We start from the raw sequence: 17,677 nt of genomic DNA on the forward strand, positions 1-17,677 counted from the left end.
CCCCTCTCCCCACTCATGCATATGCATGAATCTTAAAAAAAAAAAAAAGTCAAAAAAACCCCAGAGATAATGAATATAGAGTTAATCAGGACAGATCCTCACGTGAAAAATGTTCCAACAGTCCTCCGACTACCCTGGTCAGTGCTTCTGGGCAATCTGCATTCCCTACACATAATACCTGTATCAACAAACAGGATCAGGTCCTTTGCTCTCCAGGAAGATCTGTGTGGATTTCATCGATGGCTAGAATATGAATTAGCAGGTAACTCAAAACAGTGTCCATACATAGATTCATTCAAAAACTAAAATTCAAGAGTAGTCCGAGTAGTTAATGAAACAAAAAATGTGATACCTCTGAGCATATTTTCAAAGGTCACGAACAGAAATGATACACCATTTATTTAGAAAATTTAGTACTCTCAGTGACTCAAAGTAAGACACATGAAGGAAAACAAACCGATGTAAATGGCACAAGTTCATGTCCATTTCCAATTAATCGGAATCTCAAAGCATGAGTGAAACAGTTAAGATAATGCAGAGAAGAGCATCAGACAAGAGGCAGTAGACCTGGGCTCTTCACCCAGATATAGGGGTTTTCAGCACGTCACTCACTGTTTGGACCTCAGATTCTTCTATAAACCAACATGGCCTTCTAGGATCCCAGGAAAGAGATCTCTAAGAGTTCAGGGAACACCAACTGGGAAGAAAATCTGTTGTGCTCATGTTCATGCTCACAAAAGTGACAGACTATTGGGTGTTATGCACAACTAAGTGAATTTCCTAGGGCAAGGGTCAATTCTGTTTATGGCTTGAACCACCTCTTTCTCTCCCAACTGTACAACACTCCTTGGTCAGCACATTCAATGCAAAGACTCTCTTCCTTTCGTTAATTCTGGACAAGAGGGTGGTAGTGATGGCCACAACAGTTGGCCACTGAAGGTAGACGGAGGCAGTTATCTGGGCAAACCCAGTCTTACAGCAGACTGAGAAAACATTAGAAAGCAGTACTCTTCCTAATTAGAGAAAGCTACTCATGCAGGGTACACAAACCTTATTATAACAAGAAATACTCGGAAATACTCAAGTATTTTCAAAAGGCTGAACCTACGTTTATCGTGAACACTTGAATTGGTGGCTGATGGCTTGTCCATTCTCTCATATTTCAAGGGTACCTACCACAAGGCAGGCAACATGCTGGCCCCCAGGGATGCAAAAATGGCTAACACGTGATCCATGCTCTGCATCTCAGGGTGGGGAGAGAAGTGGGAGGGGGACTTTAGTATCTGGAAGGCACAGATACTAAGGAGATAATCACAATGCAAAATAATAGGCAAAGTGGAGAACAAAAACCACAGTGGGAAGGGGTGGTTTGGGAAGGTTCTGCAGAGGTGCAGCTCAGCTGGGTCGTCCAAGTGGAGAATGCAGCATCTGGAGGAGAAAAGAGGAGGAAGAATATTTTGGGCAGAGAGAACAGCATACCCAAGTGACAGTCAGCATTAGAGCACATGGCCTTTGTGGGCACAGGGAGTCCTGGGATATGGCAAAAAGACTGGAACATCAGAATAATGATGGAGAAGAGGATGAAAGGGAAAACAGCTTCCTTTAAATGGTGAGGGGGAAAGAAGAGGAAGGAGCAGATCAAAAAGAGATTTAAGAGACACATCAATGAAATGCCATATGTGGACCTGCTTTGGATTCTAATTTGAATAAACCACTGCTGAATTTTTTTTTTTTTAACACACAATCAGGTAAATTCTAAAATGGACTGGATTTTAGGTGACAGTAAAGAATCATGGTTAATTTGTTTTTAGGAGTGATAATGGTTTTGTAGGGGTGTGTGTGTTTGTGAGTTCTCATGTATTAGAGATAAAAAAATAAAATAAAATAAATAAAAATAAGATAATCGAGCAAAGAGGGTGGGAAGGGGCAAGGGGAGGATGGAACAAGATGGGTCCCTCGTGAATAATACACATGATGTGTCGACTCCCATGACAGCCACAGTGGACTCTGAAGTCCATTATGATACAGTCCTGAAATCTGCCACAATAAAAAGTATTTGAAAGGCAAACCTTATAAACCCTGCTGAAAGGTTTGAACTGGGTCCTCTAAACCTTGCTTCTCAAATTTCAGTGTAAAAAAGAATCATCTTGGGGGCTTGCGTAAATGCAGATTCCCAGGCAGCAGCACCACAAGTTCTCAGTAAACATGGGCAAAGGCCCAGAAATCTGCACTTCTAATAAACATTCCAGATTATTCTAAGGCTGGTGGTCAGAGCCACACTTTGAGACAAACCACTCAAGGTAACAAGAACCACCCAAGGGCTGGGAGAGAATTCGTGTCTGGGTACTGAAGCCTCGGCAGCACTCTATCAGATGGACTGGAGGAGAGACAGTAAGTAGAAGGAGGAAAAGCGTCAGCCAACAATGAAGATCAGAGAGAAGTGGACAGCCAGAGGGACACTGAGGAGGCCGAATCAAGAGATCTTTGTAACTGACTGGGAATGAGATTCAGGAAGAGGGAAGCATCAGGCGTAACCCCGAGGTGTCCCCCAAGGACCCAGTGTTGCCTCCCCCACGTCCACAGCACCTAGCACAATGTCCTCCACGTTCTAAGAACTCAGTGTGGTTAAATCAACAAAAGAATGAGTAAAATCACCTACTCGGCCCCATTTTCCTACAGAACTAAAACATTAAATATTACTGTGCTTCCCTGTAATGCCAAACGGGAAAAGACATTACCATCTCAAACAGCAAGAGGGAAAAATCTACCCCACCATCAAAAAATGACCAAATCCATAGGGCCACGTTGAGGGAGTGGGTCACTCAACTCATTTCTCTGTGAACTGTATGAATTCTGGAAGGGTCAAGACATTCATCAAAGTGGTGACGCCAACAAATAAAAGCAATGGTCAATGAAAACAGGATCCATTAAATTAAAAAAAAAAAAAAGAGTGAAACATTTTAAATGAAAAATAGTTGCAGACTGGGATTTTTTTTTTTTTTTCTGGTTTGTGTAAAAATCTGGTCCACATTAGTTAAGTCTATAGAAAATCATTCTGTGACCACTGTTTGGCCTTCTGCATGGAGAAGAGGGCTGCTTGCCGTGCAAACCTCTAAGGCTCCTGCTTTGTACCTTTGTGTATCTGGCACCCATGCTCAAATGGCTCCCCATTGCCTTCAGAGCAAAGTCTAGATTCCCGGCCATGGCTCTCAAGAACCCCACAGTCCAGCTCAAACTACTTTCCCAAATCTATGTCCCTCTCTGTCCTACAGGAGCCCTCTGCTTCAGCCAACAGGGGGAAAGGAAAAGCAAAGAAGAATCTTGGTTCAATATCTGGTCATGTCATCTTAGCAAGCCGAAGAATCTTTCTGAGCCTCAGTTTCCCCACCTGTAAAAAGAACCTCATATTGACTTTGCAGTTGCTGGAAAGCTATCAGGTCATAGGTACAAATGCCTCACGCAATTCCAAACAGTCCCCCCATAAGCTCTGTGAAAATATCAGTTCCCATTTGGCACACTCGGTCTCCCACGTATGACTTCCCACCCCATTCCCCGCACCCCTGCCCTCCCCCACACGTCAAGCTCACCCTGGTGACTCATGACCTCCTCTCCCTGCCATTGGCCCCTGTTGTCCTGGCTTTCCTGAAGGGTCCAGCTAATGAAATTCTGTGTCATCTCCAGGAATCCCACCATGGTTCTGCTAACCGTTGGGAATAATTTTCTCCTTTGGATTTCCAAACCATGTAATCTTGGCCATTGGCCAATCCCTTGGCAAATGGCAAATGCCACTTTTAACCTCCCTGGTCTCTTTTTATCTCTGCCCAGTCCACTACACCCAAGTTTGGTAACCTCTCTGTAGGTCTATGCCAGTCCCCGCACAGAGTAATTACATTTCTTCCCCATGTTGAAAATCACAATGTGATGACATGGGCTGGTTAGCAAGAACCATTACCCAATCTCTTGATCTTGAAAATCAGGACAACTTGTGTTGGATAGCTGACATTTATTCCTGTCTAGAACAGGGGGCTAGAGTTCATAATTTTGGGTCATCACTCAACCCTGTGATTACAGGCAAGCTGAGGGCAGCTGGGAGGAAGAAGTAGCCACCAAAGAAAAACTTTGCTAGTTTGGGAAATGCCAGCCCCAAATCTATGGACTCGAAGCGCAAGAAAGATGAAGTCATCACAGCCACAATAAAGAAGCAGAGGGGAGCCTTGGGACAGTCCCAGAGCTCTCTGGTGTATCAGTCTCCAACACCTGGGACAGGTGTCCTGAGGAGACACAAAGGGAAACAGAAAGTACAAAATAGTCAAAAGCTCCTCTTATTTTTATTTTCATTATTGAAATGTTTTTGAAAGACTGAAGGCTTCCCAAAAAGTTTTTCATGGCAGGCATGTTTCCAGCCCCAGCCCTACCCCAAGCCCGCATGAGGGGGCGTCCCAGCAGCGCCTGGATCCAGGACACCCTGCCCTTGCTTTGACCAGACCTGAGCATCTAACCCAGGACGACCAAGTCCATGTGTCTAGGAACTGTGACAGAGACACTGCACAGAAATGACAAGGTCAATGTCACTGGGCCTGGGGACCATCACATCGAGGGGGCTGTCTCCAAAAGTCCACCAGAGCAAGCCAGTGGTGTTAAGAAGCAGAAAGCAACAGCCACACAGAGGAAGCTAGACTGCAAAGAGGAGACCGGAGCAAGTCCGCACAGAAAGGCAGGGACGAGCATCCCATGCGGCCACTGAGGGATGTAGGGAGCAGTTCCGATCACCGCGGACCCAAGGTGTGCTCTGTTGCACCTCACCCCCCGCCCGGTGGGACTGATTGTTATATCTTTGGGACAAACACTCTTTTACTTATGCCAACCTGGGTGGCTTTCCTTTCCTTGCAACCAAATGTGCACTGACTACAACATTCTCCTTTAAGAGAAACTAAATAAACTCCACCGGGAAATCCCTCTCATAATCTATTTCAACCGACAGCAGCTACTTTTGTCTGATTTATTACCTCGGTAAGCCTGCCTTCGGGCAGACGGAGGGGCTGCGATCTCTTTTAAAGCAGAACTGATCCTACATTACCAGTGCCCTACACGATGCATCTAAACTAGTTTGGTCAGCTTATCCATTCCCTGAAAGCTGGGGAGTCACCACATCAGCAACTCCGTTGCTAAGGCAACTGCTTACTTTCCATATCAACGGCAAACTCGTTGCTATGGAAACACATATACAAGAAAAATTCCTCTCTCCAGCCAGGGACCAGATGGCAGGGAACTCAGGGAAGTCATGGGTTAGGGGGCTTTGCTAAATGGGATGTTTACTAGAGTGCATTTCTCTCATCATATCGGAGACACCACCGGCCCCGAGCACATTTAGAAATTACCACCTCATTACAAAAAGCAAAGGTTTGTTTTCTGCCTGCAAAACTACAGGCAGGAACTACAATATATACAGGTAAGTTATTTTTGAAATGATTCTGAATTTCTCCCTCTACATACGAACGTCTTTTGTTTTTATTCCCCGTGCTGAATATACCCTAAAATGAATTCTCCAGTCAAACAGTAATGGAAATCTAATTTTCAGTAAGAACTGAAATAGAGGTTTGATATTTTTCCTCCTTTCTGATGGAGAGATAATCCAGAAATCCTCTTTAGTTTCCACCAACTAAGCGCTAATGTGTCCCAGATTTATACCTCTGGTCTGACTTCTCTATTGAGCTTGAAACTCACATATCAAACCTCCAACCTGACAGCTCCACTCAGATGTTCAAAAGCCACCTCAAATTTAACATGGTCAAAACAGAATTTTTGCTCTATCCCCCATCCGACTTCCCAACCCTCGTTTGCCCACAAGCCTTCATCTGCAAACCTCAATCCTGGTCTGAGCTAACACTGTTTCTTTCATCTCTAACCTGCACCACCAGAACCAGTCCAGATACATGCTTCTCCCTGATATCTCTTCACAACATCTCATTCTCCCTCTTTAATGTGCTTTCTACTAGCCTTCTTTCTGTTCCTTGGACATTTCAAGCTGTTGCCACCTCAGGGCCTTTGCACCTGCTGCGCTCTCTGTTCCCGTCTTTGCAGCACCCCTTTGCCACTTAAGGCATGGCACCTCCGGGAAGCCTCCTACCCCCACCCCTCTCCAGCACATTATCCTGTTGTATTTTCTTCACTGTGTGTATCACTATCTGATAGATTACCTATGTGACCATGTATGGATCTACTGTTTAACATGGGCCTCCCCCTTCCCTTCTGCCTGCCCTATGGATAGTCTAGAACAGCCCGGTAACTATCACAGGTCACCACTATATATCCTCAGCACCCAAAACTGTGCCCAGCACTCCCCATGTATGTGTGGCATGAATGATCACTGCTAAAAATGCTTCTAAAAGGACTGAGCTACTTTTTTTGGAAAACGCTGAGTCTAATTTTTACTTTGCAGACTAAGGCTTCTGCAGGGTCTCAGAACCATGGCTACGAACGCGGGTTCTCGCTTTACATGCATCTGTGGAAGACGCTGGAAAGAACTGGGCATTCCATGCAGTATTCCAAGAGAACGTCGCGGGACGCTGATCTGTACCACACTGCTGTACTCTGACCGCAGGAGACCCTGGTGCTTTTTGCCCTCCACAAGAGCCACGGCGAGAGAAGCGCTCATGCCACTTGGCCTTTTTTTCTAAAAACAAAGTGTACAAACGTTCTGCTGGCGGACTGTTTTCTATCTAATGACATTAGTTAAATCACTTCTCGGTCCCGTCCCCAGAGGAGCACAGACACAGCCTCTGCAAGGCACCTGACGGAGCTCCAGTAAACAGAAGGCAACCCTGAACGCAGCCCCAGGGGGAGCACGGCGGAACCCCACCCATCCTGTGGGGACCAGGGGAAGAGCCCACAGGGTCACCAAGAGAGCCTCTCCCCTGGGAAGCAGCACAATCTCTCCGCCTGGATTTACTGGCCTCCTGCTGAGTTCACAAGCGCGCGTGCACGCACACACATCAAAGAATTCATCCCCTTCTTGGAAGGCGATGTAACCTCACCCAGCAAACCGGCAAGTTATTACTGAAAAAACAACTTTACACTGCTTTCTATCTTCAACCATACATTTCCTTGCTTTTCTTCTTATCATTCTTGGCACAGACTGCATCTTCACCTCTATCAAGCTATTGCTTTTGAAAATATTAAATGCAATTTAACCAGAATATCTTGAAGCAAAACCTTGGTTAACTGCCATGTTAAAAAAAAAAAAAAAAATGGGTCGGCGTCTCTGCTTTAGTTACCAGAGCAATTTAAAGTTTTCCCCTTGGCATCCTCGCTCTCCCACCAACTCCTTACTCTTATTTACATAACCTCCCTGACCACCCATCTCTCTCCTTCCTCTTCCCTGACACGGTTCCAACACATCCCTTGGGTCCAGCAACATTCATCTCCTCTAGGCCTCTGTGACGGAAAATCCCACGCTTGCTCAGTAACAGCACCAATGTTTTACTTGGGACTGCAGCGGGCCCAGCCAAAAGACAGCATTTCTTAGCCTGCTTTGCAGCCATGTGACCAGAGTATAACCAGTAAGATGAAAGCAGAGTGTGGGGTTTCTGAAAAAGCTCCTTAAAATTGCTAATTCAGTGGGACCCCCGTTGGTCCTTCCATGCACACCCCTTCCTACTTCCTAAATGGAAAACATGCTAGCTGATGCCATCTCCAACCATGAGAAGGTTCTGAGAATGGAAACCAGCAGTGATTGGGAACAGCAGAGCAGAAAGAGAGATGGAATGTGGGTCTCTGTCCAACTCCTCAAGACTTATTTTATGTGACAGACCAATCCACTTGTAGCATGTTTAATTCACCCTTGTTTGTATTTTCTAGAATAAATAGTCAAACCTCATCCTAACTAATCCATTCTTGGAGGTCCCGTGCTCATTCCCACACAAGAATGCTTTGTGAATTTAGTCGAGTGCTGCCCCCATGAAGAGTACCCACATGCCCCATTCTGGGGAAGAGAAGCTTCTCTGACCTCAAACGACACCTATCACCTATTGATCTGGCATGCTTCCCATACTTCTGATGGTTTATTCTTTTTCATTTTTTATTATGTCTCCTGTTTCCCTGCAATGGAAGCTGCTAAAAGGCAAGAACCAAATCTCACCTTAACTTAATCTTTCACATTACCAAATAATTCTACTGAATAAACTAATAAGCAGAGGACCCTGGTGTCCCTGAAATCACAGGTAAAGAGATATTGATGGCCTACTCATATGGAAGCACTCCACAGAACAACTTGGTAAGTTCGAACAGTAACTTCAGGCCCGTGTTGAACCAAATGCAGCCAAAAGATAAACCCTCACAGAGCTAGTTAGACGTATTCAACAAGACAAGCAGCAAATAAGTTAAAAGTGACAAGAGTAGGAAATGGGAATAAGATACTTTAAGGAGACCATGAAACCAAAATCCGTAAACAAAAGACCTGCCTGATAAACCACAGTATCATCAAAACAAGCATTACACTGACCTTTTAAAAATACATAATCATCTGTTTCAAGTGCAAAAATGTCCACTGGGAAGATGGTGGAATTTTCTATAAAAATAAGACCTGCCGGGCGCCTGGGTGGCTCAGTTGGTTAAGCGACTGCCTTCGGCTCAGGTCATGATCCTGAAGTCCCGGGATCGAGTCCCGCATCGGGCTCCCTGCTCGGCAGGGAGTCTGCTTCTCCCTCTGACCCTCCCCCGTCTCATGCTCTCTCTCTCTATCTCATTCTCTCTCTCAAATAAATAAAATCTTTAAAAAAATAAAATAAAATAAGACCTGCCATCATCTTGCCAAAACTTCAGAGCATTAAGATGACCAAGGGCTCCATGAGAGAGTATGGATTAATCCAAACAACCCATCACTGTGAAAGAAGCAAAACCCATGACTTTCAAATAGGAGGTCAGTGTGCCAACTTCCCATATTATTTACTGCAGAGAATTATCCTGCAGCTAAAGTGATTTCAAAGGGAAATCCCAAAGCCACTTCAGCTCATCGGGGGAGGTTCTGAGAGCAGTTTCTTGCTGCTTGGCTATCCAGGCAGTACATGAGTGAAGCAGCATCCCACAGACCTACCAGGTACCACGAAGCCCTACCAAAGAAAACGCGACATTTTTGAACCGTTCATGGAGAGAGCTACTGGACACCAATGGGGCCCTCGAGTCCAGAAGAAACAAGCTTTCTAGAAGACTTGTAGGGATCCTTAGAGAGGTCAATAATAGGAGTCACTGTGGAAGGACTTGAAAAAGCAGTGTATCTTTGAAACAGAAGGGCCAGAAAAGAATGATGTGAGAAATAGGAAACAGATAAGCAAAAGGAGGAGACTGGGCGGAAAGGAGGACTTCTGCTGGTAAGTTCCAGGAGCTAGGAGGAAAGTCTTGGCGGGGGGTGGGGGGGGGCAACTCATTGGACCACAGACCACACATTCAACTTTGTGTCCTTTCAGCACTCGATGTCATTGAGCAGAGTAGGAACAGACCATAATGGATATTTTAAAAAGTCTTTTAAATGAATGAATGAATGAGCAGACAATGAAGAGCAGGCAAGATTGGGACAACAAAAATGCCCCCCCCACCCCCGCCACAAAGGCATCTAATACCTCGAAGAATAGGGAAGAAGCAGAGTTGGTTGGATCGGTGGGAGAGCATGGCCAAGGGCAGCACAGGCTGCCTGAAATTACCGGATGCTGGTATGAAGGGCTCCCTATTCCAGGGCCTACAGCATGGGTTACTTTAGGCCCCTCAGAGACCCTGGAAAAGTCTCAACCTTCTGAGGTAACAAAGTCTACATTTATTTTTTTTTTTTTAAGATTTTATTTATTTATTTGAGACAGAGAGAATGAGAGAGAGAGAGCACATGAGAGGGGGGAGGGTCAGAGGCAGAAGCAGGCACCCTGCCGAGCAGGGAGCCCGATGCGGGACTCAATCCAGGGACTCCAGGATCATGACCTGAGCCGAAGGCAGTCGCCCAACCAACTGAGCCACCCAGGCGCCCAACAAAGTCCACATTTAGCACAGACAGGAGAAAGCGGTATGCTAGGCAGTGTGCACGGGTGAGCAAGAGGCAGCCCATACCCAGGGATGAGCAGGATCCTCACCTGCCCCAGAGGCCTCAGAAGAAACTTAGACACCTCGTCACATTTTCCGCATGCCCCATCACCCAACGTTACCCTGATTTTTAGGACCTTCCCCATCAAAACCAGACTGCACAGTCCTTCAAAGAGCATTCTTCATCCAAAATAAAAAAGTCATCTCTTCTTCCTAAAATGACCATCGATGAAATGGGTACACTGACTAGCATCACGGGAAAGGGAAATGCTCTTGACTCGGTGTTGACACCACCAAGAGGAGAGAATTAGAGGCAACTGTGCATATGGGGGTGTCCTGCCACATAAGCGATGCCAGCTCATTTTCCAAACTGCCTCTGAAAAAGAATCTCATCCACCAGGATGGAGAAGCAAAACATCAAGGGGGCTGGGAATTGGGAGGGAGAGCTTGTATAAACAGTGTCTAGGCAGAGGAGAAGGGACTCTGAACTTGGGCCGGATCAGTGGAGGGGGCCTGGGATGGATCCTGGAAGCAGGAAGCCGAGAGGGCAGTGGTAGGCTCCGTGCAGAAGCCACATCTCTCCATTTGCTGACAAAGACAGAATCTGGCCCCATCTCAACAGCACAAAAAGATTCTCTATATTTACCTTTCTCTATCCTGCACCCCCAGAGTAAATTCTGGGTTTACTGGTGTTATTTTAGTTCCCTGTAACGCATTTTCATAGAATATTTTGAGGAAGAACGTAGAGATCATCTACAATAGCCTGTCTATTGAGGTGTAATCAAGCACCGGGGTTAATTTAAGCATAAGGCCCTTCAAAACTGGAGGGAGTGAGGGTGAATTCCTATTCTGCTACTTACCAGCTTTGTGACCTCCAGCGAGCTCCTTAACCATTCTGAGCTTAACTCATCACCTATTTTAGAAGGAAAACAGGACCTACCTCACAGGATTGTAGTGAGGAAGTGGGATATTGCATATGGAATGTTCAAAGAAGAGGTTTCCATATTATGTCCGCTACTGTTACTACAAAATACAGGCTGCTCTTCACTTTTCCTGAGTCAGAGGTTCCATTAAAAAATCTAAAAATCGAATGAACAAAATCTTGGGATCCTCCAGGAAAATGCAACATGCATAGTCACGGGGCTTGCAGTCAATAATTTCAGGCTGTCTACAGAGCCTCTGATATTTCAGGCTGTCTACAGAGGCTCTGATATCCAAAGACCCCCAATTAAGAAACCCAGCAATTACAAATTCCTGCTTCTCTATGAGGACCGGCATCAAAACTAGAACCAGGTATCCTGGTTTCTAATTCACTCCTCTTTCAACCAAGACAAGTTGCCCATATTAATAAGCTAAAACTGTATTTAAAGCACTCAGCCCTGGGGGCACCTGGATGGCTCAGTCGGAAGAGCGTGCAACTCTCCATCTCGGGGTCGTGGGTTCGAGCCCCATGTTGCACACAGAGAATACTAAAAGAATAAAAATAAAAAATAAAACACTCAGCCCTGGATATAATAAACATACTTTTGGACAGTGTTTCCTTGATAAACCTTCTTGCAACAACAACGTTTTTTGTTAAATTGGTCAGAAGTAAAGAAAAAGCACAGAAATAGAAACACACATACCTGAACCATTATATCCAGTCTATAAAAGGGAACTGCACTTTACTTCTCCTTTACAAGTACTCAGAGAGGTTAGCACATGCTCATCTTATAGTCTTAACTGAGATTGTATTTAGGGGGTATAAAACTTATTCTCAGACTATGAAACTCTACTGTGATGGATTCAGGCAAAAGTCCATCCACAGAGGAATCCCTAAGATGAGAAACCGGTGGGAAACTTTGCAGAGGTTGGGTAGCAGCCGATCCCACGTGAACCGACAGCTCACGCTCAGCAACCCCAAGAGGGGCCAACCAGCCTTCCCGATGTGAGAACACAGAAGAACTGTCTATAAAGCATTCTTGGGGGGAAACAAAAAATCAGAACGGTTTTTTGATCCAGCCTTACTTCCATTTCATTGAAAATACAAGGGGATAGAAGAACATGATAAATGAAATCCAAATGGAGCCGACAGAACATGGGGCACTCCACAGCACAAGAGCTGGGTCTCTGACAAGGAAGGGCATCAGAAAGGGGGGTGGGGGGCATAGGGTTGCTATTCATGAAAACAGCCAACTGCATGGCATAAACCACATTTGGACCCTAATTCAATCAAATATTCTATAAATCCTCAGAGATCTCTGAATATGGATCTGGTATTAGGTGATACCAAGGAAGTGTTCACTTTGTTCAGGGTGACAGTGGAATTGAGGTGATGTAAAAACTGGAGATTTTTCTTATGCACACGGAAAGTAAAAATGACATGAGATCTAGGATCTGCCTCAAAAGACTGAAGTCACAAACCCTTGTTAACTACTGGAGCTGGGTGTGGGCAACGGGGGTGATAAGGATTCGCCACACTACTCTCTCTCCATGTGTTTGAAATTCTCCAGGATTACAAAATAAAAATAAAACTCTATCTTTCACAGTCCTTTTTAAGTCCTTACGTATCTAAGTCTTATAAGAGATAAAACCTTAAAAGAGAGAAAACGGAAGCAAAACTGTCCATTCTCCCCGACTTACTCATTCATGACATGTTCCCGATGAAATCTCAGCTTTGGAAAGAACCCAAGAGGGCATCTAGTTCACGGATTCTCAAATCTGGCTGCAAGTCAGAAACACCCAAGGAGCTTATCAGAACCACCAATTGTCCCCAATCCACCTCAAACCGAATGAATGAGAATCTCCAGGGTGGAGCCACGAAATGCTCACGGCTTTGAGGTGCCCGGGTGCTGCTGGTGCAATCTTGTAAGATACCTCTCCCACATCCCAGGCAGGCAGGTGTCCAGCAGGGGACGTGTTCCAAGCCCGCAGGGACAAGGACCACACCGGATTCTGCAATCTCAGTTATGTCAAGTTTAAAACTGTGTTCCACACTTTTTTAGAAGAAAAAAATGTGACTACAATGTGCAAGCCTTCCATTCTCCCCCTTCAACGAACACGTATTTCTCACCAACATTCGGCTGCACTTGGTCACTGGGTTGTGGCCCAACCTCGGTGTGGGAGCTACCACCAAGTAAAATCCCCGGGGAAAAAAAACAAGTTTACCCATGCAGCCAAAGGGGCTTTCACTGGGCCAAGTGTCAGGGAGAATGCCTCCCCCTTTACTCAGCCAGCCAGAGGAGAAACCCCAAATGGAGGGGCCGGGGCCAGTGCCCTGGAAGGACCTGGGAGTAACCCAAGAAAGGAGGACAAAAGGGGGAAAACTCACACTCTGGGCTCTGTTCTCACAAAATCACAGAGGATGGGAACAAACTCCCGCTACAACACCGACTGGCATTCGATCAGAAACATGTCAATACAGGTCGGCCTGGCCAGGAAGCCAGGACTCCATGTTTCGTAAGATTAACAATCTCAGATCCTCAAAGCCATTCATTCCCTTTGGTATCGGTGTTTGTGCAGAATGACAACCGTCACCCGGAACACCTGACTCCCAGAGTGGGGGCGGGGGGTGCGCACAGGGGAGACGGCACTCCCGCCCATGTGCCTTAACACACACGCCCCGCCCAACACACCTGTCACTCGGGGGGTGATGAACATGCCTCCAAAACTCTCTGCCCACTTTGGAGTTGCTCTCCTTGAACATTTTTTTTTTAAACAATTTATTTATTCATTTGAGACACACACAGAGAGAGAGAGAGAGAGAGAGAGAGCATGAGCAGGGGGAGGGGCTGAGGGAGAGGGAGAAGCGGACTCCCCGCTGAGCCAGGAGCCGGAGGTGGGGCTCGATCCCAGGACCCTGGGATCATGACCTGAGCCGAAGGCAGACGCTCCACTGACTGAGCCCCCCCGGCGCCCCACACTGAACATTTCTGAGTGAGCGTGAGCTCCGGCGTCGTGGCAAACCCAGGGCCAGGCAGGCAGTACCGCGCAGGACAGGGTCACGCCCAGCTGAAAGCGCTGTTCGTTGCTTCCTCGGGGACATGCGGCTTTGGGGGACCTGGACAGCATTTTCTTCACTATCTTCTAATCCTCAAGTTGCTTTCTAAGATTTTCCCCTCCTAACCACAAAGACCCACCTATACAGAAACTTTTAACAGCACAGCCTTGGTTCTTTAGAGGGGCGCAGCGAATTCTCTTTAAGTTCAAAGAAAGATGGTAGAGCAGTCAACGGAGCCAAGTCCAGAGGTCGGTCTCCTCGTGCCCCTTCAGCGAGGTGGAGGGGAGGAAGGAGAGCGGGGGACACCCGGGGACGGCAACAGCGCCCCACCTCTGTCACGGTTAGGTAAAAATAAGGACGTGGGGACTATTCGCATTTGCACACTGGACCGAGGCATCGCCTGCCCCAGCGGGCAGAGGCAAAGATCCTGAGTGTCCGCGTCTCTCCCGGTGTTCCCAGGCAACCCCCCTCCTCAAACCCTGCACGCCCACTCCCCACGCTGAACATAAACTCGAGGGGAATACCATTTGCAGACAAACGTGTCCAGTTGCAGCAAGGAAAACTATGGCGTCGCCACTTCCGGATTCATATTCTTCCCTGCCCAAGACGAGCAGAGTTCCCTCAGGCTCAAGATTGTGCTGGAAACAGGACTGTGTTTCTGAACAGAAAGGCCCCAACACCGCACAGTCAGCGCCCCACACTCGAACTTCAAAGAGAGGCAAAAGCAGACTGCCGGCTCCACATCGCAATGTGACTACCCCGAAAAACCAGGCTGCAAAATACAGTAATACTGTGAAAACTCTGTGGAGAGAACGTTTCCCAGCTTACGGTTTAACTGTGGCTACGTGACTTCTCGGAACTCCGAAGTCAGACCACAGCTTTGCGTTCCAGCCCTACTGGTCAATCCTCTTTCTACGGCTCCTATAATGATATTATACAAACTATCTCACTTCAGCAGGCCAGGAAACCTGGACTAAGGCTTTACAGTCAAAATTCAATCTTTTGGAAGCCCATCTCTAAGGGGAACCTTACCCTGATTTTTCATAGTCTGGGTGTTTCGAAGTTACCACTTACGTGTACCCCTGATTTTATGAGTCACCTCGGCAATCCATGTCTTTGTCTGGTCTTGGAGTGTACTGTTCAGTCACCTCCCAATGTCCATTACTGTCCAATTTATTCCAGAATCCTGGAGAGGTTGCCTCTCTCCAAGTTAATACTTAGAAAGAAAAGAAATGCCATTTTTCTCTTGTCCCAGGTGGCAGTTTTCCTCAAATGTATATACACATACCTCATGGTTAATGGCTGTCCTTGGAATACGGACCTGTGTTTGTACTATAAACCCAAAGTGACCCATCCACATTGAGGGATGATCCTAAGAACCAATCAAGTGCACAAACCACTGTTGTGTGATCATGCTCGGATACCACAGTGGGAAACTCTCAATCCGGCACGAACACCAAAAACGCTCTCCAACGAATATGGTTAAGGCAAAGGAAGTTCTTTGCAACCAAATGAATGAAATAAAATTACTCATTTATAACTGCTACTTCGGTGTGGTGAACATACATCCCTCACGCTTTTTTTTTATGGGGAGAAATGACACATTTTAAAAAAGAAAAACGTGAGTTCCAGACCCAGAGGGCTTACCTGACTCCTCTCCTTGTCCACTTTCTTAAAACACTTATTCAAAGACAAATTATGTCTCACTGAGTTTTTCCACCCGGTAGGTGCGTTTGCAAAATACGGAAAATGTTCCAAGATCCAGTTGTAGATATCCTTTACTGGCAGGCGCTTGGTTGGAGAGTCCTCGATGGCCATAAATATGAGGCAGCTAAAGGAGTAGGGGGGTTTGCAGTTGGGGTTCTGCCTGGCATCGTAGGGCATGTCAGAGTGGGCAGGGGATGGAGGGGTGTCATCGTCCAGGTCCTGGACAGGGCTGACACTCCTGAGGACCGACTCCCCGAAGCTCTTCAGCAAGTTCTTGCTCTCGTGAAGCCAGTTCAGATTGGTCAGCTCTTCATCTTCCATGGCCCCCTCTTCTAATCGGATGTCAGGCAAAGAGAAGTCAAGGTCATCGTCCTCCTGCAGGGCCTTGGAGAAACCACTGTCCCGGTAACACTGACTCAGCCCACTGGAGACACTAATTCCTGAGCTTTCTGGCTTCTTACTCGGAGGCATGACTGGACCCATTTATGTGAAGGCTCCTGGTAAACACATTACAAAGAAAAGATGAGTTGGGGAACCCCAAAACAGAGAGGCAGCCATGCCCTCCGAATTCTTTTCAGACCACCTCCCACCCCTGCCGCCTCTATGGACCCCCCGGCCCCACGGGAACACCATCTCATGGCTCCCACACTGGGTAACACAGACCCACCACTCTACCACACAGAGATGCACTACTGTGTAAAAGCAGTCCACCGTGCAAGCAGCCTGGCGACTTGGTCACCTCTTCAATACACTGAGACTGGAGCTATTTACAGTACCTTTAATATGCATATGCATCATGAAAAGAATGGGAAATCTATAAAGCTTTCTTCCCAGATTTACATGACCGTTCTATTATCACCGTGGCCCACTGTCAGTTATTTCTTGATGCCTCGATTTCTTCTCAAAATATGAACGTATACACAGGTAAAATTCTTTCAAGCCTCACGACAAATACTACAAAGTAAACGCAATGTACCACTTCTGTCACTTGGGGTTATAGTCCTCATAGTTTATCCTACCCTCCCCCCCGCTGACAAAAATACCTGTAAGTTTAAGGCCAGGTGTTTCAGATTAAGTTCAGCTGTCTCCACATGAAAACCATGACAACTGCCCCAGAATTAACACTCTGACCACAGCGTGCATTGATTGGTAGTGTTTCATATTTGACTGTATCTTTCCTCCACAAGCAATGGCCCCAAACTCTGCAACTTTAATCACAGCTGGCAAGTCTAAAGAGTGGTAAACAAGGAAGTCTGTGGGTTGGAACTGGAGGAAAAAGTACATTCAATTACTGGGACACTACACCCCAAATGAAAAAGCGAGTGAGTAACTTTGGGCACCACACAAATCAATGGGAATGTGAAGACGAGCCATTAACTGAAATTAGAATTGGTGAAAAAAGCCAGAAGAGCAACTGGCAGCTTCCAGACTGGAAGGCAAATGCAACAAAAATTGCTACAGAATTCTATTCTGCACCCCCCATGCCACCCCCATTTTTATCAATGACCTAGAACAGGGAGTACAACTTCTGATGAGAAAAGAAAATGAGGACGTGGCAAGTCCACAAACAGAATGACCCCGACAGATACAAAGCATATTCAACCCTTGAGTACTCAACGTAAGATAGAAAGAACAGTAAAGATAATTAAAGAGGTCTCCCACTGTCCGCTTGTAACGCTCACACAATGTGCTTGGTTTAAGAAGCATGTCTATTTTATTTTTTCCCCCTGAGTAAGAAGATCAAGCCATCTATCTAGAAAAAAAGAACGAACACAAAAGCAGACATGATCATTCTAAGGCTCCAATGCCCATTGACAGTGTGCTGAAAGTAACTGCCACTTCAGCTGGGGAAGCTCTTGAATGGGATTCTTGAAAGCATAATGTGAGGCACCCAACGGCCAGCCCAGGGTGCCTGAAAACGGCAGCACC

The 17,677-nt window shown here is 46.3% G+C and overlaps 1 protein-coding gene across 6 annotated transcripts in view; it reads right to left on the reverse strand.

Moving 5' to 3' along the window:
* The window catches only part of FOXN3 (forkhead box N3), a 394,185-nt gene that overhangs the window by 205,251 nt on the left and 171,257 nt on the right, over window positions 1-17,677 (reverse strand). For all 6 annotated transcript variants that reach the window (XM_045901392.3, XM_045901391.3, XM_045901385.3 and 3 more), the window contains one exon: window positions 15,689-16,245. In XM_045901392.3, the coding sequence (XP_045757348.1) occupies window positions 15,689-16,231 (543 nt within the window). In that variant the 5' untranslated portion in view covers window positions 16,232-16,245. The remainder of the gene's footprint in view (window positions 1-15,688; window positions 16,246-17,677) is intronic.

The sequence above is a fragment of the Mirounga angustirostris genome, unplaced genomic scaffold (genome assembly GCF_029215605.1).
Source record: "Mirounga angustirostris isolate CCGP_5_RB_7025 unplaced genomic scaffold, mMirAng1.0.hap1 SCAF_9, whole genome shotgun sequence".
NCBI classification, from domain to species: domain Eukaryota; kingdom Metazoa; phylum Chordata; class Mammalia; order Carnivora; family Phocidae; genus Mirounga; species Mirounga angustirostris.